Source organism: Agaricus bisporus (assembly GCF_000300575.1).
Source record: "Agaricus bisporus var. bisporus H97 unplaced genomic scaffold AGABI2scaffold_3, whole genome shotgun sequence".
Lineage (NCBI taxonomy): Eukaryota > Fungi > Basidiomycota > Agaricomycetes > Agaricales > Agaricaceae > Agaricus > Agaricus bisporus.
In genome coordinates, this window is record NW_006267366.1 from 98,223 (window position 1) to 119,824 (window position 21,602).

The 21,602-nt window shown below is 43.7% G+C and overlaps 5 protein-coding genes across 5 annotated transcripts; 3 read left to right on the top strand and 2 right to left on the bottom strand.

Annotated features, from left to right (window-relative positions):
* Positions 1-807: 807 nt before the first annotated feature.
* Positions 808-1,161, top strand: AGABI2DRAFT_60233 (hypothetical protein; the record flags this gene model as incomplete). Its single annotated transcript, XM_006458824.1, has 1 exon — positions 808-1,161. A coding segment is annotated over one exon (354 nt), but the record flags the coding sequence as incomplete, so codon positions are not given.
* An 87-nt stretch (positions 1,162-1,248) lies between these two features.
* AGABI2DRAFT_200748 (hypothetical protein) lies at positions 1,249-1,704 on the top strand (the record flags this gene model as incomplete). The annotated part of the gene is made up of 1 exon (XM_006458825.1): positions 1,249-1,704. The coding sequence occupies one exon, from the start codon at positions 1,249-1,251 to the stop codon at positions 1,630-1,632; it is 384 nt and encodes a 127-aa protein (XP_006458888.1). The 3' UTR covers positions 1,633-1,704.
* Positions 1,705-2,105: 401 nt separating this feature from the next.
* AGABI2DRAFT_141578 (hypothetical protein) lies at positions 2,106-2,757 on the top strand (the record flags this gene model as incomplete). Its single annotated transcript, XM_006458826.1, has 2 exons — positions 2,106-2,695; positions 2,745-2,757. 2 exons carry the CDS (start codon positions 2,106-2,108, stop codon positions 2,755-2,757), a joined length of 603 nt encoding a protein of 200 aa, XP_006458889.1.
* Positions 2,758-13,136: 10,379 nt separating this feature from the next.
* On the bottom strand, positions 13,137-15,909 carry AGABI2DRAFT_177041 (hypothetical protein; the record flags this gene model as incomplete). The annotated part of the gene is made up of 22 exons (XM_006458827.1): positions 13,137-13,358; positions 13,413-13,466; positions 13,535-13,584; positions 13,642-13,656; positions 13,716-13,725; positions 13,786-13,829; positions 13,982-14,012; positions 14,069-14,101; positions 14,166-14,243; positions 14,301-14,329; positions 14,442-14,530; positions 14,582-14,592; positions 14,647-14,927; positions 14,994-15,078; positions 15,132-15,166; positions 15,219-15,329; positions 15,389-15,430; positions 15,476-15,497; positions 15,548-15,587; positions 15,645-15,664; positions 15,715-15,785; positions 15,837-15,909. The coding sequence occupies 22 exons, from the start codon at positions 15,907-15,909 to the stop codon at positions 13,281-13,283; spliced, it is 1,302 nt and encodes a 433-aa protein (XP_006458890.1). The 3' UTR covers positions 13,137-13,280.
* A 1,036-nt stretch (positions 15,910-16,945) lies between these two features.
* AGABI2DRAFT_177042 (hypothetical protein) lies at positions 16,946-19,434 on the bottom strand. Its single transcript, XM_006458828.1, has 11 exons — positions 19,418-19,434; positions 19,290-19,360; positions 19,034-19,237; positions 18,868-18,979; positions 18,565-18,817; positions 18,459-18,515; positions 18,311-18,402; positions 18,201-18,257; positions 18,063-18,145; positions 17,888-18,006; positions 16,946-17,828 (listed from the first exon to the last, which is right to left on the bottom strand). The coding sequence occupies exons 3-11, from the start codon at positions 19,203-19,205 to the stop codon at positions 17,112-17,114; spliced, it is 1,662 nt and encodes a 553-aa protein (XP_006458891.1). The 5' UTR covers positions 19,206-19,237; positions 19,290-19,360; positions 19,418-19,434; the 3' UTR covers positions 16,946-17,111.
* Positions 19,435-21,602: the final 2,168 nt, after the last annotated feature.

Genomic DNA, 21,602 nt, shown 5'->3' on the forward strand with positions numbered 1-21,602 from the left:
TCCCTATCTTTTACTCTCTACTCGCCCTCTACTCTCTGCGCGCCATCGCGGCCGCCACACACATAGCCGGTCCCTAGGCTTAAGGGGTGATCGGGTACAGTCACAACGTACCCTGTTGAGACTAAGGCGTGTCACGTGCCTTAGTTAAACACGAGACGTTCACCACGTGAGGTGCTTTCTTATATACTTGTACTTCTTCCTGTATCAACCTCGTGCTGCGGCTGCATTGTCAGCTGGTACACGCAGAGGAGTGAGAGACCCACCTTAGGTGACTCTCTAGATTAGCGTGGGAATCCGTTCCCGTATATACCTCTCATCTTAGTCTATCCCTTCGGCCAAGCGGCCATTCTTGAATACAAAAACCTTTCTCTCTTCGTGTACACATCCAAGTGAAGCAGGCTATTGGCTTCATTGGATTGGTGGATACGTACCAGGTGACAGTAAAAGACCTCCCTCACCTTCTTCAAAATTTCTCATCAACTACCGCCCGGAACATTCCGAGTACCTTCCTCTGAATCCGAGGAAGAAGAATCCGCCTCGGAATCCCAATCCGAGGAATCCGAACCAGAACAACGAGAACCATCCGTATCCCCCCTACCCCTATATCAACCACCTCCCCCCAAATACAACGAGCCAGAAATGGCTACAGCACAACAAATTATGGACCAATTGTCCGCCCAACAAAACCTCATCACCCAACTGCAGCAGCAGCTCGCTACACTGCAGAACAACCCGGCTCAAGGGCCACCAGGACCGCAGGGTCCACCTGGGGACGACGGAGAAACTCCCATTGTCCAAGTAGTACCGCCACAAATCGATGTGGCAAGACCAAAAATATTCTCAGGAGAAGGGAAGGAGTTGAATGGTTTCATAACGGCTTGCAAAATCTACTTGAGTTTAAAAATGGCAAACAGACTACAAGGAGATCAAATTACATGGATATTGTCGTATGTACAAGGAGGAGCAGCAGAATCGTGGAAGGAAAATATTATGGAGATGATCGAAGGTGGGGAAGATGAAGCTCCAGCCCACATGGAAGAGCTTTACAATAGTCTCCGAAACAATTTTGGAGACGCAGATGAAGAGAGTACGGCAGTAGGGAAGTTGAGGTTGATCGAACAAGGAAGCAAGAGCGCAGAAGAACACGTACAGGAGTTCAAGAGGGTAGCACGAGATAGCGGGTACGAGGGACGAGCCCTCATTGAAGAATTCAAGAGGAGTTTGTCAGGAAGAATTAGGAAGGCGCTGATGGAATCAGAGAATCCACCAACTACTATTAGGAGTTGGTACAAGAGAAGCATGAAGTTGGATAGGCAGTGGAGACAGGCAAAGGCGGAGGAAGACTATTATCGGCGGGGGCAAACTAAGCCCCAACTACGAACCCATACCCCCAACAACACTTTCGTGAGGCCGCAGCCTCAACGTCGAGATCCCAACGCGATGGATGTCGACACCGCAGCAGGACCCAGTCGAGGTCCTATCAAGTGTTACAAGTGTGGAAAGTTGGGGCATATGGCCAAGAACTGCTGGAGCAAGGCTCCGGCTCGAGATGTGCGAACTTTAGATGTGGACGAGCAGCGGGAATATTGGCAGAGGATGTTCGAGGAAGAGCAGAAGAATTTAAAAGAGTAAAGGAAGCAAAGTCTCCTCGTTTGACTTCCTACAACAAATTTGATGTACTATATAACGAAATCAACGTTTGTGATACGGTACAAGAGGAGAGTTTCCTTGTAAGGACAATACAACCTTTAAGGGAAATTAAGCTGAACGTGGGAGTAGAGAAGTTGGACACACATGATGGAGTGGGAGTACAGGCGTTATTGGATAGTGGAGCAACGGGGATGTTCATGGACAAGGCGTTCGCAGATGAAGAAGGGTTCAAACTGGAACCTTTAGAAAGACCAATCCCAGTCAAAAATGTCGATGGAACGATCAATGCATCTGGGGCAGTAACACATCAGGTGGCTGCCAACGTATACTACAAGGGGCATAAAGAAAGAGTACACTTCGAAATATGTGGCCTAGGAAAAAACAAAGTCATATTAGGAATGCCTTGGCTACAGATGCATAACCCTGAAATCGATTGGGAGAAAGGAGAGGTAAAGATGACCAGGTGCCCAGAAGGGTGTGGGTACAAAGATAAAGGAAAAGCGAAAGAAAAACAGGAGGAAATACGAAGGATGGAGGAACCAAAGAAATCAACAAGGCAGTTGATGAAAGAAGCGCGAGAGGAAGAAAAGAGGGAAAAGCCTGACATGTCACACAAGCAATATGCAGGTTGGAAATTAGTTTCCTTCCCAAAGAAATCAAATTGGGGAACGGTGTTGCAGTATAGATGCGAGGAGTGTGGAACCCAAACGTCGGAACATTTGCTGAGCAAACACAAATGCCCAGCAATGGAGGAAATAGCCTTAGACGAGTTTGGCATGCCATATGAAGGAAGTGATGACGAAGAGGAAGGGCCAACTATGGCCAAGATAGAAGCATATGAAAAGGAGCAGGAAGAAATCAGAGATGAAGAAGAAAGATACGAACGGGTGAACAAGGCAGTAGGGAGATTCACCACTCCCAAGAACATCATCGAAGGGATCGCATTAGGAGTCGAGGCAGCATTCGCTAGGGAATTGGCACGTAACAGGCGTGCTAATGGTAGAGCTGAGGGGTTGGCACAACAACCCAAAGAGAAAGCTGAGGGGTGGGCGCAATCACCCGGTGACGTGGCTGACCGATTAAATGGGGAAAAGGCAGAACGTCTAGAAGAAGATAACAGCAAGACAGCCACCGCGGGACAAGCGGGGGCTGGACAGGTACGTCCTAAACGAATAAGCGCCCAAAGGAAAAATAGGAGTAGAGAGGAAGAAGGACAACTAGAGATGTGGGTAAGAGGAATGACAGAAGAGATGCCGGAAGAAGAAGAAATTCGAAGCATAGACTCAGTAGAGCAAGTGGTACCAAGACGGTTCCACAAGTTCCTTAAAGTATTCAAACAAAAGGAATCAGAGAGAATGCCTACTAGGAAACCATGGGATCATGCTATCGAATTGAAGGAGGATTTCAAACCCAAGAAAGGAAAAATATACCCCTTGTCGCCAAACGAAAGAGAAGAAGTCCAAGCATTCATCAAGGACCAACTCCGAAAGGGATATATTAGGCCTTCGAAATCTCCCCAAACCTCACCGGTATTTTTTGTGCCAAAGAAGGATGGAAAGAAGCGGATGGTACAGGACTATCGATTTTTGAACGATTGGACAATTAAGAACAATTATCCTTTACCTTTAATTTCTGAACTTATAGACACTATGGGTAGTAAACGATTATTCTCTAAGATAGATTTACGTTGGGGTTATAATAACATTAGGATAAAAGAAGGAGACGAGTGGAAGGCAGCCTTTACTACTTTCATGGGTGCCTTTGAACCCACTGTTATGTTTTTTGGACTTACAAATTCGCCTGCTACTTTTCAGACTATGATGAACGAACTTTTTAGGGACTTAGTAAATACGGGAAAAGTAGCTGTATTCATTGACGATATCTTGATAGGAACAGACGATGAAGAAGAGCACGATAAGGTGGTAGAAGAAGTGTTGCAGAGGTTGATGGACAATGACTTATTTGCAAAACCAGAGAAATGTGAATGGAAACGAAGTGAGATGGGGTTTTTGGGATGTATAATAGGGAGGAACGGAATCAAGATGGAGGAAAGGAAAGTGAAAGACGTAGTAGAGTGGCCGACTCCAAAATGCGTTAAAGATGTACAAAAATTCTTGGGACTGGCAAATTACTATCGACGGTTCATTGAAAAATTCGCCAGTATTGCAAAACCATTACACGCATTAACTAAAAAGGACAAGAAATGGAGTTGGGGAGATGAAGAAGAGGAGGCCTTTGGTACGCTAAAAGCAAGATTCACATCACACCCAATCCTAGTAGCCCCAGAATTGGATAAAGAGCTAAAAGTGGAATCTGATGCATCGGCTTATGCCACGGGCGGAGAGTTGGCAATGAAATGTGAAGACGGAAAGTGGAGGCCGGTAGCATACATCTCCAAATCAATGACGGAGACGGAACGAAACTACGACATTCACGATAGGGAGATGCTGGGAATTATGCGGTGTTTAGAAGAATGGAGACACTTCCTGGAAGGGGCGAAACATAAGTTCGAAATTTGGACAGATCATCGCAATCTAGAATACTTCGCGAAAGCTCAACAACTAAATCGACGACAAGCCAGATGGGCCTTATATCTATCTAGATTTAATTTCGAATTAAAGTTCCGTCCAGGAAAGACAATGGGGAAGGCAGACGCTTTGAGCAGAAGACCTGATTTCGAACAAGGAACAAAAGATGATAACAAAGATCAAACCTTGTTAAAACCCGAATACTTTGCAATTCGAGCAATGGAAGAAGGTCATATGTTAATCAATGCCAAGGAAGAAGAAATATTGGAGGAAATCAGAAAATCCGAAGCAAGAGAAGATGATGTGGTAAAAGCGGTAGAGAAATGAAGCGAGCAAAGGTGAAGTCATTGAGGGGAGACAGTGAAATTAGAGAGGATTAGTACTGAAGGAAGAAAGTCTATGTGCGAGATGAGACGTTAGACAGATCATTCGACTACATTACGATACTCCCATTGCTGGACACGGAGGACAATGGAAGACAGTAGAAATGGTGACGCGCAATTACTGGTGGCCAGGCGTCACTAAGCAAGTCCAGAAGTACGTGGAAGGATGCGATCAATGCCAACGAAACAAGAATCGACCAACACCGCCGGCAGGAAAATTAATGCCGAACCCTATTCCCACCAAACCATGGGCCGACGTATCTGTCGACTTTATAGTAAAATTACCAGAATCGCAGGGAATGGACTCAATTCTGGTAGTGTGCGATCGATTCAGTAAAATGGCTCACTTCATCCCAACTACGGAAACGACATCAGCGCTAGGACTAGCTAAGCTGTTCAGGGATCACGTATGGAAGTTGCATGGATTACCAGAAACGGTGATCTCAGATAGGGGACCGCAATTTGCTGCAGACTTTACAAAGGAGTTGAATAAAATGTTGGGAATCGACACTAGGTTATCTACGGCGTTCCACCCACAGACGGATGGCCAAACCGAACGAACCAATCAAGAACTAGAGCAATACCTCCGATCATTTGTTGATCACAGACAAACTGATTGGCCTGATTGGTTAGCAACGGCAGAGTTTTCCTATAACAATAAAGAACAATCATCAACAAAGGAAACTCCATTTATGGTCAACGTGGGAAGACATCCAAGAACTGGCTTCGATCTTCGACGACAAGGCAATCACCCAGCAGCAGCGGAGTTTGCGGACCGCATGAAACTTCAACACGAGGAAACTCAAGCGGCCCTAAAAAAGGCACAAGATGACATGCGGGGATATGCAGATAGAGGCAGGGGAGAAGCGGTAAAGTACAAAGTAGGAGATAAAGTTCTATTGGCTACCCGGGACCTTCAAATCCAGGGACAACCTACCCGGAAACTTACGGAGAAATTCATCGGACCATACACCATCAAGAAGATCATTTCCCCCAACGCAGTGGAAATAGATCTTCCCCGATCTATCCGAATTCATCCAGTAGTTAACGTCAGCCGAATAGTACTTTACCGAGAACAAGTGGAAGGACAAGGAAGTAAACCGGCACCGGCCGTAGAAATAGAAGGAGAACAGGAGTGGGAAGTGGAGAAAATCCTTAACGCCAAATGGTTCCGCGGAAAGAAGCAGTACTTAGTTCGATGGAAAGGGTATACGGCAGAAGCAGACTCGTGGGAACCCGAGGAGAACTTGGCTAACGCCAAAGAATTGATTACTGAATTCCACCAACTCTACGGGGAACTCAATAGGATACATCACGTCCTACGTGACACCGGGTTCCAAGAAAGGGAACTACCTAATCGATTCACAGCCAAGGCTTTATTCGGATGGGATGACAAACAGTTTGATGCCGAATATCTTAAGAAGTTGGAACGTAATTGGCGGACGTGGAGGTCTTGAAGGGTCGTCTCCGGAGGAGCCGACTTTAAGGAGGGGGTACTGTTATAACCTTGCCAGAATGTCACGGCGTCACGCTGTCACATCTGTCATATATTTTATTACATAATAATTTCCCTCTGCTGCTACAGTTCAACGGAGGCTAAACTATCGGCATACTGCTAAAATGGCGCAAGCTACAGACTTACCCATTGAACTAATCGATCTTATCTTTTCTTTTCTACCTCCGAACCATGCGGAGCAAGTGCAGTGGAGAAGGGCGGCGGCGGCTATAGGACGAGAGGACAGACCGGTAGGTTGGAACCTATCGGATCATCGGTGCAGGCAGTGTGGGAGAGTAACCTTAGCAATGTGGGACTATGAGGAACAGAAGGCGTGGGTAATACAGAGATGGGGATACTGGGGACCGCGACACTGGGCAATAGCCGGATTCTTCGTACTATGCCCATGTGATGCGATGATTGGGAATTACCTCGGGAGGTATTGGTTTGTGTGAATGAATTACCGGTTTGAGAGTTGTTTGTACTTGTGGACACTTTTATGGTTTGTTTGGTGTTGTTGACGTTTTTATGATCAATGTACTTGTGTTTACTTACTTCTTACTCCACTCTTCTTTTCGCATGTCAAATGTATAATTAGTTTACTTTCTCATATGTGCTTCTTTTCTCATGTCAGTATATAAATAGTTACCTAGGGTAGTTGGTCTGTGCGCCGTAGTCTAGGTATATAAAGTAGGTAGAAACTTGTAGAAGACTCCGTCGAGTTCTCTTAGGTTCACGCCTAATATAACTTTTGTCACTTTCCTCTATAGTTCTTAAGTTCAGGTGTAACCTGTGACATCTCAGTCACAGTCGCCCTAACAATTTACGCATTCCACATCCAGCTCCCACCCGCGAAAACACTCCTGAACCCTTACCCATCCGTACTCAACCACCCACTTCTAATAACAAAAATATCAACGACGACAAAACAAACTCCCCTGTTGATGATTTAGATGAAGAAATCCATCGCCTTACCCTACTCCTGACGAATTCTTTCCCCCAACCAATTATACCACCTTCATTGACAAAGGAGAAGAAAACCTCCCTTACTGGAACGATATACTCACACATTTGATGAAGAAGAATTACAAGGAGGGCACATACAGAGGATACACGGTTGGATATGTCGAACTGGGCATTCCTAACGCTCCACACTTCATAGGAATTGGTCACAACAACAACAAGTTCATCATTGCCAACACCAAGAAAGCACTCTTTGGAATTATTGCTTAAAGTTTCATGTGGACACAAAACCTAATCGGAGGGTATTGTTATGATCTCATCGATTATGGATATTCTAATTAGGCTAAACTGTTTCTCCTATTCTCACACGTACTTCTTTCAGTCTCTTTGATCTTCCCTTATCTGTATACTTTCATCTCACACCTGCTCCACTCCCATATGCTTTTACTCCACTCTTCTACTACCCCGAGTACTATGACTCACTCTTGTTCTATACTTAGTTACCCTGGATAGTACTCTTTACATATATAAACCCTATAGGTACTACTGTACTCTTTACACTTTACCAATTGTATCTCTCCCTTTCTCTACTCTCACCTCGCTCTCAAGTCTTTGTCACTTGTCTGCAACCTGAGTCTCACAGACTAAGGTCGTAACACAAGCATAGTATCGCTTGGAAACCACAAACTATTCTTAGGTATATCATGGCTAAGAAAATTCAATCCAGCAATAGATTGGACAAAACAAACTCTAAAATGGAGAGATGAAGATGACGACTCAACTCTTACACTTTCTAGAGGACCATCAAGCAACTTCATTAACAATATCTTCGTTGAAATCAACTCGAAAAGCAACACTTTGCAACAGCTATTCAATCAAGCTGAAAAGAAGAAAACGGAATCTGATCCTGCTAAAGCAGTCCCAAAAAGATTTCATAAGTTTCTCAAAGTATTCAACAAAGTAGAATCAGAGAAACTACCACCAAGACGTCCTTGGGATCACAAAATTGAAGTTCAAACCGACTTCAAACCCAAGAGAATGCCAGTCTACAATCTAACACCTATAGAACGAAAAGAATTAGACAAGTTCATAGCTGAAAACCTAGGAAAGGGATACATTCAACAATCTAAATCACCAATGGCATCATCTTTCTTCTTTGTTGGAAAGAAAGGAGGAGATCTACGCCCATGTCAAGATTATCGCTATCTTAATCAAAACACGATTAAGAATGCTCACCCTATTCCAAACATTGCTCGAATCATGGACAAACTAAAGGATTCGAAATGGTTTACAAAGCTAGATGTCAGACTAGGCTATAACAACGTCAGAATTCATGAAGGAGATGAATGGAAAGCAGCATTCAGAACACCTAATGGATTATATGAACCTACCGTCATGTTCTTTGGAATGACAAACTCGCCAGCCACATTTCAATCAATGATGGATCACATTTTCAAACAATTAATTGAAAATGGAGGAGTCATTATCTATATGGACGATATCTTAATCCATACAAAAACACAAAAACAACTTGATGAACTTACCAAGCAAGTTCTTCAAATACTCGAACAAAACCATCTCTACCTCAAGACAGAGAAATGCGAATTTGAAACGCAACGACTAGAATATCTTGGAGTCATTATTACTCCATGTTAGGGCGACTGTGACTGTGATGTCACAGGTCACACCTAAACTCAAGAACTAAAGAGTATAGTGACAAAAGTAATATTAGGCGTGAACCTAAGAGAACTCGACGGAGTCTTCTACAAGTTTCTACCTACTTTATATACCTAGACTACGGCGCACAGACCAACTACCCTAGGTAACTTATTTATATACTGACATGTGAAAAGAAGTACGTATGGGAAAGTAAACTAATTATACATTTGACATGAGAAAAGAAGAGTGGAGTAAGAAGTAAGTAAACAAAAGTAAATTGATCATAAAAATGTCAACAACACCAAACAAACCATAAAAGTGTCCACAAGTACAAACAACTCCTAGACAGGTAAACTACTCACACGAACCAACGACTCCCGAAGTAATTTCCAATCATCGCATCACATGGGCATAGCACGAAGAATCCTGCTATTGCCCAGTGTCGCGGTCCCCAGTATCCCCATCTCTGTATTACCCACGCCTTCTGTTCCTCATCGTCCCACATTGCTAAGGTTACCCTCCCACACCGCCTGCACCGATGATCCGATAGGTTCCAACCTACCGGTCTAATCTCCCTTCCTATTTCCGCCGCCGCCCTTCGCCATTGTACCTGCTCCGCATGATTCGGAGGTAGGAAAGATAAGATGAGATCGATAAGTTCAATTGGTAAGTCTGTAGCTTGCGCCATTTTAGCAGTATGCCGATAGTTTAGCCTCCGTCGAACTGTAGCAGCAGAGGGAAATTATTACATAATAAAATATGTGACAGATGTGACACTGTGACGCCGTGACATTCTGGCAAGGTTCTAACACTCCAGATTCTATCGAAATGGATCCAATTAAACTAAAAGGAATCGAAGATTGGCCTGTACCTAAAACGGTCAAGAATGTTCGACAATTCATTGGATTCTGCAACTTCTACAGAAAGTTCATTCACAATTACGCCAAAATCGCCCAACCTCTCAACTCTCTTATGAGGAAAACAAAGAAATTCGAATGGAATCCAAATGCACAAACAGCATTTGAAACCCTTAAACAACAATTCCTAAAACGACCAGTTCTACAAATGGTAGATCAAACAAAACCATTTGAAATAGAATGTGATGCCTCCGCATTTGCCACAGGAGCAGTCTTACTACAACGAGACACGAATGGAGATAAGCATCCGGTTGCTTATTACTCTAAATCCCTTAATCCAGCCGAAAGGAACTATCATGTTTCGGATCAGGAATTCTTATCAATCATTAGAGCATTAAAAGAATGGAGACATTATGTTGAAGGATCACCTGAACCATTACTCATTTGGTCGGATCACGAGAACCTTACTCGGTGGAAGGAACCCCAACAATTAAACCGAAGACAAGCGAGATGGATGTTATATATGACTAGATTCAATTATGTCATCAAACATCTTCCAGGCAATAAGAATGTCTTAGCCGATGCCCTGAGTAGACGTCCAGATCTAACTCCAGAAGGCATAGATAACGAGAACTTAATTGCTCTACCTTCTACGAAGTTTATCAATTTCTTAACGGAAGAACTAGAAGAGAAGATCAAGGAGAAGAAGGACACTATCACACCATCAGAGCAGTTTACTTGAGAAGAAGACATCTATACTTATCAAGGAAGACTTGTGATACCAGATGACTCGGACATCAAGAAGGAACTCTTAACCCGAGTCCATGATCATGAATCAGCTGGACACCCTGGAATAGCCGAAACACTTCGAAAATTAACGAAGGAAGTCTACTGGCCAGGAATGAACACTTATGTCCAGAACTACATCAAAGGATGCCCCATATGTCAACAATACAAGATCAACAGACATCCACTAAAACCGCCGATGCAACCGATCAAAGGACCTTCAGTAACGAAGCCATTTACACAAATATCTATGGATCTTATCACAGATCTACCCCCTAGTGATGGCTATGATGCAATATTGTCCATAGTGGACCATGGACTGACGAAAGGGATAATTCTAACCCCTACTAGGAAAACAGCAACAGCTGATGACATCGCCGAAATGCTAATTGATAAGGTATTTTCTAAATACGGAACACCTCAGAAGATCATATCAGATCGAGACCCTCGATTCGCCGCCAAATCTATGCAAAGACTCTATGAAAAGCTTAACATCAAGCCCGCATTTTCAACAGCTTATCATTCACAAACTGATGGAACTACAGAACGCTACAATCAAGAAATAGAATTCTATCTTGCAGTCTATACATCAAGAAATCCAAACACATGGAGACGAGCATTATGTTATGAACCGTGACATCTACAGTTATATTTCTCATAGTAATTACTTCATTTGTAATTACAATTATGTTTACCTTTTACTGTACTTATATTTCGCCTCTCTGATTGTGATTGTTTTATATCTCTTATTGATCCGCTTTAATGATCCAGATTACTTTACATATTTAGCCTTCTATAATTAATGATCGTTTGTTCCGAAGAAGTTCTTCTTTCTATTTTAGTATTACGAAAACTTCTTTATCATTCCCGAGCCGTTCCCGAGTTGAGTCTCGAGACCTTAATAAGTTGATCTTAGTTATATATATAGACTACTTGTAAAGTATATAAGTCGCTCAACTTCACCATGTAGAAACAACATTTCTACTTGGTTAGGTGGAGACTTGAATACAAAGTCTTAGTCTAACTATACGCTTGAACCGTCAGACTTAATTGCTAAGCTCTATAAACCGCTCTCAAGCTCTTAGTACTATAACGGCGCATTTGAGTTACTCTTCTCGATTCATCGAGGAGGTCTCCTTTGTTACGCTTTAGAACTCTGAGTATTTCTATCGACGTACAGTAACGCCCCAGCTTAGGACCGGGCCGGGGTCACTGTAACATCAAGTCTATCTTATTTTGTGTGGACACGAAATCTGAACAGGGGGTAATGTTATGAATTTACCAACCTATAGGAGGGACGTCATCATGCTTACTCATTTCCACATCCCTGGATATACTCTGCTCCTCCTATACTTCTCCCATCATTCATTCCCATGTCACTTTCTCTTTGACGTTACCTTGTTTATCTTTTCCTTCTCATGATCATTCTTGTTGTTCCCTTGATTGATCCTTCATGTTACAGTACCTGTTATATCTTTTCCTTCTCATGATCAATCTTCTATTCTCATGATTGATCATCCTCCTTCCTAGTTTATACTTTCATTCTCACTGATTACTCATCTACCTCGGTCATGGTTACTCAGCCCGTTCTATAGTTAGTTACCTCGGGTAGATAGTCTTAGTATAAGTAAGCGTAGATACTCTCTGTATTTCCCTACGCTTTACCAACTTGCTTTTCCCCTTACTCGCCCTCAAGTCTTTGCCTTCGCTGCAACCTGAGCATTCGCTTTAAGGTCGTAACACCGTTTCTGTAATCTGGCAGCTGTATTGACGTCTGTAGGTCCCAAAGCTTGACTTTCTCTCACCCTGTCCTGCCGCTTTGACTCCTTTTTCGCTCGCTTGCTATTGAGACGTGTCTGTATAACGACACAGAACACCTCTTTGGCTTTCCAGTGGTGGGCACAGTAGGCAACAATGGGATGAGAGCCTTCCAGATAGTGGATGGCTTTTTTCCACTCATCTGGCCTATAAATCTTCCAACATAGGCCTGTCTGATGATTGGGAGCATTTAGCAGTATGGGAAGATTCATCAATGAAGATAAAAAATGAAAATGTGCCGTAGTCTTGATCTCTTCAATGTTACTAGCGGGGGTCCCATCTTTGTCCTGAATTGCCGCAGTAAGGCTTATACGGTTGCCTTTGCATGCACTGCTATCATGATGGCACTCTTTGGCAGTCCAGAGGACAGTGGGGGAGAAGTCAGCGGGACGTTCAGCGATGGAGGGGACGCCGGTAAAGAGGCAGGAATGTAATAGACGGCGTAGCTATAGAATAACAACACCACTAACACAATAGCTGCTGCTCGTAATGCAAGTTCGTGGGGAGATAATGCAATGTAAAGGTTTTATATGCGCAAGAAGGACGACCAACGGACAAGGGAAGGGACTGAACTCTCTAGCTAGTAGTTGTGAAACCACCGGCCAACTTCTGGAACTCTAGCTACGTGTGTTCGCAGCGCTAAGTGCCAACCATTATATGTGACAGATGTGACATGATTGTGGGGCTTCGCCAGCCTTGAGTCACTTGACACTAAGGTGTCAGATGACTTGACAGGTGACTTGACAGCTACATGTCCGCCGTGTAAATATGTAAAGTAATCTGGATCATTAAAGCGGATCAATAAGAGATACAAAACAATCACAATCAGAGACGCGAAATATAAGTACAGTAAAAGGTAAACATAATTGCAACATCTGACCTGTACCTGTACCTGCCATACTATTACCCCATACCTCCCTAGGCCCAGGTGATTTACTTTTTCCTGATGTAAATTTCCAAACCAAGTTTATAATGCAAAGCCACTCGGAAAGGCCTGCCCAAGCCAACAAAAGAATACAACTGCTTCATAGACTACACTACACTTCTTCCCAATTGTTACCGATCACCAAATTCCCACATCTTTGAACTTTACAGCTTAAAAAGCCAAGACGAAAAAGACGTATGAACTTGTTTTCCTTGATTAGAGTAGGCCGTCACTCCTGATAGCGCATTGGCCATAATTGACTTTGGTCAAACCTTCAGGTTTAGGAAGAATATCCTTTAATAATTCATCACTTGGAAGTTTTTGTGTGAAAGAGAGAAAACGACTCACGTGGTCAAAAATCCCAGTTGGAATGGCGAGAGTTACACAGGCGTTTGGTGAGTCCTAGCAAGCAAAAAAAATATGGTAGTTTTTCAGGAATGGATAGGTGAGCTGCTGTGGTTAGTACGTACCACGATAGCTCCTACATGAGATTCGATGGGAGCGGCTGAGAGAAGAAGGTCTTGAAGAAAAAATGGGTTGAGTTCCGAGTCTGAGGGGATAGGATGAAGAAGCTCACATGCTTGTTCACGAGCTTTTCAAGAACGAGAACAATGAAAACCGGGTTGCGTGGCAGATTTAAGCAGAACTCACTATATCCAAGCTAAGAAGAGAGTAGAAAAACAGCTTGAGTAGAAGAAATTTTCAGCTTTGGATTTCTTACCTTCTGAAGGTAAGCAATGGCGTTCAATGCGGCTTGTTTGTAAGCTACAGTTCTATTTGATGAAAAGTCAAGATAGAAAGATCAATGTTCCTTCGACGAAATACGTACGCATCCATGTAATACTGTTTCCCATCTCCATCTTCAATACAAGAACTTCAGTTCGCTGCTTAAGGACCGATTGAAAAAAAATACGTACTGATGTCGACGCTGAGACCTTCAAACACCAGCTGGTGATCAACGAGTCAGAAGTGTGCGAAAAGAGCGAGTGTCAATTTTAAACTACCTTTTGAGAATACATCGGATCGACGGGCGATGGCTTTGATGTCAGAATGCGTTGATTAGTAATTGAAGTTAATTCGAGGGAGAATTGTGTGACCAACCAAGAAGATTGGCTGTTTCAAGCCGAATTTCTCTACACCGCCTTTAATGATGCTAGTATTGAATGTAATTATTCCCGCCTAAAAAACTTTTGTTTGAGAGACGGAGATTTAAATGTAGGAATATGAGGTACGGACCATTTCAATGGCACCACAGAATGACATCTGTGAAAAGCAATATCAAACTTTATCATACAAAAGCGATACTTCTTGGCCTACCTCGCCCTTCGACGGAAGTGAGTAATGTGAATTCAAGCAGTATTAAATAGTAAGCAGTACGTACATCGCCTTGGGAGAAATGCAAGTCTCCGACCGATAAATTTGCGCCTTTGACGAAAACGGGGAAGTAGCATCGCGAACCCCTGTAAATTGTGAATCAATAACGAGGCCGAGAATTCGGATAGAGCTTGTACTTGGAAAGATTCTTGATCTAACATCGTATAGGTTAAAGTAATCAGCTAATCAAAAGAAAAGAGTCTCATACATCGCAATTTCCACCATGCTCACGTCCAGGAATCGTTCTCGCTCCCTCTTTCTTAATCTTCTCTAGAGTTTGATTAGGCAAATCTTGACCCACCCAAGCACCAATCGGTTCAGGAGGAAAACCGACAGGAGGTACTGAGGTAGCATGGGCTGCGATCAATCCACATTCGCGTTCATTCCATGTTGCTAACAATTCAGGTGAAGGTGCTGTTCCGATTAAGCCGGGATGAGAAACACCGGCGAAGCGGACACCGGGAATATGACGAGATGAAGCGTAGACACCTGTAGTTTCAAAGACGAGTTTATGAGAAAATTAAACAGAAAATGAGGTAGAATATCAAGGCGTGCCATTTAGATCCCAAATCGCTTTACATGCTCGGCTTCGGAACTCGCGAGCAAATAGACCACCACCATTTTCCAGTTCGAAAATACCCTTTTATGTAAATAAGATTAAGAGGCCGATCATTATAAGGACGTTGGTCGTACAGTGAATCCCCAAGGCATCTTTTCGAACGGGGTAACTGAAATAGGCTTAATGCTATTTTTCTCAAGTCGAAAAATAGAATCACGTACCATCGAGAATATCAACAACCAGACAATCTCCGGGTTCGGCGCCTTCAACCGCGATAGGCCCGGAAAGATTGTGTACTTTGGTAAGATCGATATTCTTTACGTCGTCGCTATCTATAGCACCGTATCTGAACTTACCCGAGTAAGGGAAATGCATGAGATTAGCTGCTTACTGTCATTGTTTCCGATTTGACCGCCAGTCCAGTCTTGATTGTCTATATCAATGATCATGGAAGAAAACAAAACATATGTCTACGGACCAACGCATTCGACTTTGAAAGTCTACATGTAGGATTGTTGAGAAGAAAAATACAAAGGTAGATGAGACTTACTTGGCCTGGCTTGACTGTGGCAAACGGAGGGATGTCAGGACTTCATACAAGTTTATCAGTCACGCATGACCCAAGTGGCGAAGAAATGACCACTCACTGCCAGCGGTTGTGTAAACCCTAGGACATGTTTTCGTTAACGCAATTTAGAGAATGGTGGTTTTCCTCACCATTTGTTGATCCGCAGGACTACCCGCAGCAAGGAGTGAACAACAGGAGAAAGGCAATGGATCATAGGGGCCTACAGGAAGGGATCAACCTTTTCACATAGATCGTTAGCGGTCTTCGTAACAAAAGTAGCGTGGATGGCTTGCCTTGATGACAGTGGGATGAGGAACAGAATTTGCAGCAGAGTTAGCAGCCATGGTAATGAAAAGAAGGCAGACTCGGTACCAACACGTCAAAGCCTTTATTCTCCCTTTATCTATTCAGGGGAAACATCCACAACGGCGAGAATGCGGTCATCCTTTCCGCGTATCGTATGTCTTGGATACTTTGAATACCGAAGGAGAAAACGGATGCAGAATGGCCAGTCACGAGTCCAAGAGTCGCACTAAGATAGGCAAAAATATGGCTATGTTGTGTGAAATATCTTATCCGAGAACGCTGGGCATGTGAACATTAGCTCGAATGGGTGAACTTGGCCCATCTTGCTTTTATTCCAGTTATCGGTTTGGTAACGAGATGAATTTGCTTATTGAATTGTACCGCAGAACGGATGGCCCCAGGACGAGTGAAACGAAGAGTACAATCGGTGCATGCATGCAATGACGGTCAAGAAACGTTTTCGCACGGTCTCACGCGTTCCACAACTCGTGATTGATGATCCTCTCTCCTGCTCGAACATGAACGTAATCAGATCTCTGAGCAGTTCTCTTGTCGAGTTTGACTTTAAGCGCCCTTACTTACTGACTACTCGCGAATCAACAGCCTCATAGCATGTTAGGTGTCATAGCCCTCCAGGATTTTAAATCCGGCATTTCGTCATTCCATAGTAAATTTGGATATAGTAGATGTCTTAGAAGGATATTTTCAAGACCAAGGCCAAGCGATTTATGTATAATCAGTGGGTCAATTTCATAGATAAGGTTATCACTCCAGTATGTCGACTCCTTTTTTGATTCTACTTCGAATGATCGATCCTTGTTTCGACTAAATTCCACCCGTTGGACATGGCGCAATTCACAAGTATTCCTTGTAAAGGCAATATACACCCTGTTGGAGGTAATTAGAAGACATGAAATAGCAACTAATTCTACTAACTAGAACAACGTGCGAGTTTCATAACACCGCAATGTTGTATAACATGCGCGTGGAGACCCAGATTCTCACATCAGTTATTATCTCTCACTGGCATCTTATCGCCTAAACAAATCACTTGACCGCACTACTCGTCCCACAAAGGCCCAAAGCTGTAAACAGAGCGTCCATTCTGTAATGACAGACTACAATCAAAAGAGTGGCGGTTGGCTATCATCTACCTACCTGTCTATAAAAATTGTCCAATGTAACTAAGAAATGAATGTGTAACTGTCATAAGTAAGTTAAATAATGGTGACTACTTATATCAAAGAAAGATGAAAGCAAGTACAACGAGAATAGAAAGCGAAAATGGGGGCATTTTAAATATTACACCGCTTCCAGAGGTGTCAGTCGCCAGTGGGGCAATGGTCGAATTACCAGTGAACAATCTCTGTTCTCCAATTTTGCCGAAAACAGCAAGCACAGCTCCAGGACCAGGGACATCGATTAAACAACCCTCATCGCAACTCAACGATTCTGTATGTTGGGCACCTTGCAAATCACCATTTACGCCAACGGTTTGTCCCGCCCAGGTGATGTCCGTCTTTTCCGTCACAGAGGGAGCAGTAAGGATGCGGTAACTGATTTTGTCAGTGACGTTTGCAGGTATACTGAATTGTTGTGTTTTGTCATCCCCTTCTTGGGTCGGACTTGCATAGTTGATGAGTACAAGGCCGCTTCTGTTTTGACCTGATCCATCGTAAATCCCATATCCGGCCACAGTGGCAAATTGGTTGGTGTTGGATTTGTTGACGTTGAGGTCAACTACAATGGAACCAGACGGATCGGCGACTTCCGATAGAAAGAGGGCGGAATAGTAAGGTGATCCCGTAATCCAACCAGGTTCCGTGCTCGTCTCTGGGGTCGGAGGATCAAATAGGTTGTACTGAACTCCATGTTCGCGAGTGTGAAGGTAGACTGCGGAATAGTTCATTGTTGTCGCTTTAAGACCGGTATCTATTGCCCAGAGGCCCGCTCCGAACTGCATAATTCGTCATTACTGAGAGAAAAAAAAATAGAATGAAAAAGTGAGATACATACGGTAGACGATATCTTGGAACCACCACATGAGACAGTGTTATATTCGGTGAGGAGGACTGGTATGTTCTGCTTTTTGGCTTTTATTACGCCCTCCTTTTGCCATTCAAGGAATCCTTCGACTGATTAGATGTTAAGTATCAGACGCGACAAACGAGAAATGATTGATGGTGCGTACTATTGGCATGTGTCAAGTAATATGTAAGGTTAGTATTGCTTTCGTTTTCGCCGTTGCAAATGTTGTTAGGATAGTGTTGAACGCTATTCAAAGGTGGTTAAATGTTATCCAGTAAAATATAACTGGAACTGAACTGACGTATAATACTTATAGTTGAATTCGTCGAAACCCGCCTTGAAAAGATCATCCAGCTCCCTTTCAAACGCGGTAAATTCCAAGGGTAAGCATAATAGAGGAACATGGCGCACCAAGTGCAACAGATTGTCGGACCCCCGATAATAGGCCGTTCCAGCAGACTATTATTGCCCAGTAGCCCCATCACTTCGTCGATCTCAGGAACCTATTGAATCGGTTTTCGATCAGTTAGAGATAGGGCTACGACCAGGGTATACTAACATAATCCTTAATGGAGTAAGCACCGCGCTCTCCATGACCAGCATATAAATCAGGTTCCTATGGCAGAGATCGTGAGCTCAGCCTACGATCAATCACCTGTACTCACGTTGCCCAAGAGCAAAGCATCTAATCTATCGCCAAGTTTATTCTCCGTGTCCTGAGCCAGTCGTAGGACCTCATTCCATCTCTCCGGGAAGCGCATACTGAGACCGATCATGAACTGCATGGCCCCCACCTTATCCGACATGCCATTCATGATGTCAAATAGCGCGGGTCCGAAATTGACAGGAACATCGTTGAAATATGCGTTAGGGTCGGTCAATACGAGCGGTGTCGTCTGGTCGGGTACATAGCTTGACCTAGGGCAAATTAAGTGTCAAATTCAGATATTCTAGCTTTGCAGACTTACCCATCCATGGAATTCCCACCAACACGGATTCTGAGCGGCTTAGACATTCGACTTATTAGATTATGTAGGTAGTTTTGCATAGCACTCGGCTGCTTATCGACGGTCGTGCCCCCTTCATCATCGATGAGAAAACTCGCTCAGCGAGTAGAGAATGGGCGCCACTCACATAGTGAATCGAATGAGCTCAATTCCCATGAGATCCCAATGAAATTATCCTCGATTGTATTCAAGAGTGCAACAGAAGGTGGTTGGGCAGGAAAAGTCACATTGACTGATGCCGCTGCGAAAACAGGTGACAGCAAAAAGGTGAGAAGGAGGAGGCCGTATCGTGCTGCCATTGCAGTCGGCAGTAGGCTGAGAGACGTATTAACTAAAGAGTAACGGATGAGATGTGGCTTTAAGTTTTCGGGGGTATCACGTACCATTTTATGTATAGCACACGGGCCATGTTGAACATGACCGCAAGAGACTGCGCTGGGCATCATCCATCAAACTTGCATCAAATCCGATCAGTGCCTTTACTACATCAGCGGTGAAACTCTCGCCTTACTACTTTTTCAAAAGTCCAAGTCCTTTCTGCAGCGCTCGCAGTGGCTAACCTGCTCCTTGCTCCAGCATGTTATATATGGCGCCATTTTCCAGAGCACTTCTGCGCTAAACTCGTCTTGGCTAGCTTCTCACTTGGAAGCCACAAGCGTGCCAAGGCACAGCACAGCACAGCCCAGTGATGTGACAAACAGCGCAGTCAATATCACGGCGTTACACTTACGGCCGGTCTTCAATGGCCGGTCTGATTCCTTCATAACAACCGTCAACGTGTTGCCTCGCTGGGTCAGTCTTCAAGCTTCAAGTCTCATCGTTTGACCAAGGTCGACCAGGCTCAAAAGTTCGGCGTCAACAAGTGTTATACCACTCATTCCTTTCAATAGAAACATGCATAGAAAGATGAGCGCTTTTCAATCGAATTTGTATCGATAGTCTGACTCGCTACACCATTTAGGATATATGATATATCCATGATATATCCTTTGTATCGATTTAAGACTTCACCGCGTGGTTTGTCCTTATTGCGGTACAATAATTCTTGCCGCTACGTGTTACATATATACTGGGCGGTTCTTACACTCAACATCCCTGGGATTATTTGCGTTCCGTAGAAACATACATATGGAACGAAAGTCCCACAGTGGAAGTAGAACTCCGACTCCGAGGAATTGATAAAGAGGCAATCGATACTTGGCAAGATTATAAGTAAGAGGGCGGCACCGTAACACGTGTTGATACATCGCGGCGACTCGAATTTCATCTCGGATGTACTATCGGATGAGATTATCGGTTCCTCATGTTGTTGCCTGAAGGATTGAGGAACGGACGCATGCAAACATAACTCTGCTTTCCGTGTCGAAGGCTTGAAGAACATGATCAAGAGTCTTTGAACCCAAGGGAAAAAAATCAAGCCTATGTAGGGCTAACTGGACAAGCGGATGCCGGTTTGGGGCTGACAACCTGATCTCTTTATGAGGACTTTCAAATCTCTTTCGAACAAGTAGCTTAACCCGGTGAAACCAGATTCTGTTTATTGGGCAAAAATAAGTGTCTTCACGGCCGCCAGGCCCGACAAACCTAAGGCAAAGAGGCCAAATCGACCGGTTCCCGGATAAGGCCGCTATCTACCACAAGCTTACCATACTGTGATTGGACGAAGGTTCGCGGAGCTACGATTATCCTCAAAAACTTTGCTCGGAGATATGTAGGGTATGCATCATTTTGCCATGCAAGTCTGGCTGACATGAAACCTCACCAATGCTTCAGGTAACCCATTGGCAAGCGATCCCTTAGGGAGAGTTGCCTCACTATCCGCAGTACACATCTGTCTTTCAAGTTTCCTTTTGACGGTATATGTGATGATCATATTCCTAGCCGAATTTCCCACAATCATCAGAGTTTCTAGATGTTCTGATACCGCAATGTTCATCTATCAATCACGAAAAATTCACCGTATGACAGTCAATTATTGTGATACGTAAAAGTTTTCGCGACAAGACATGTAACGAAGCTCAGGTGAGTTTGAATGGGACCTACAAATATAGTAACCGGTAACCGGTAACCAATTGATACCTATCTATTCCCACTGAGTATCCCGATGCTTCAGAGTTCGAAGTTATCGGGCCTCTCAATTGCAGTCAATTTATACTCCACAAATTGAATAAGCTCGTTTGTCAGTTTCATTTTGCGTACATCGCAGATCTCGTTCGGACAAACTCTTTATTTGCAGTCAAGCTATAGCGCGAATTATCTCCGAAATCCTTTTCATAGCGTGTGAGGTTCGATTTTTAATTGATAGGTGGCGGTATCTTATTTCACAAGAGTACTCGTTTTGACACCCATATTTGAGGGTTATCTCCTCTATAGTCAAACATATGTATAAAAAATTCTATCTAGCAGAAGCGCCGACGACATTTTGTCGACTTTGGAAAGACCCATTATATAACCTTGATATATTATTATCATACATTCTCACCCGAAGCGCTCATAGCGTAGTCTCGTTTTTCCGTAGCGCTGAATCTATCCATTTCCACCGAATTGTATACCACAAAATCGGGAGTGATGATAAACCAGCTCGAAGAGGGAGGTGGAGTGAGATTCATTGTGACCCACCTGGCAGCTTTCCTTCGTCTAATCATCGGTCTACCCCAACCGACCAACCCACAAACGCCCAACGGCTCTCAATCCTC

Bases quoted from the DNA above. Each gene is read 5' to 3' on its own strand.
- AGABI2DRAFT_177042 (XM_006458828.1), bottom strand. From the start codon at position 19,205: ATGGCAGCACGATACGGCCTCCTCCTTCTCACCTTTTTGCTGTCACCT. The intron at 18,818-18,867 runs GTAAGTCTGCAA...AATTTGCCCTAG, and splicing joins GGTGGGAATTCCATGGATGG to GTCAAGCTATGTACCCGACC. The intron at 18,146-18,200 runs GTCAGTTCAGTT...ACCTTTGAATAG, and splicing joins TTCAACTATAAGTATTATAC to CGTTCAACACTATCCTAACA.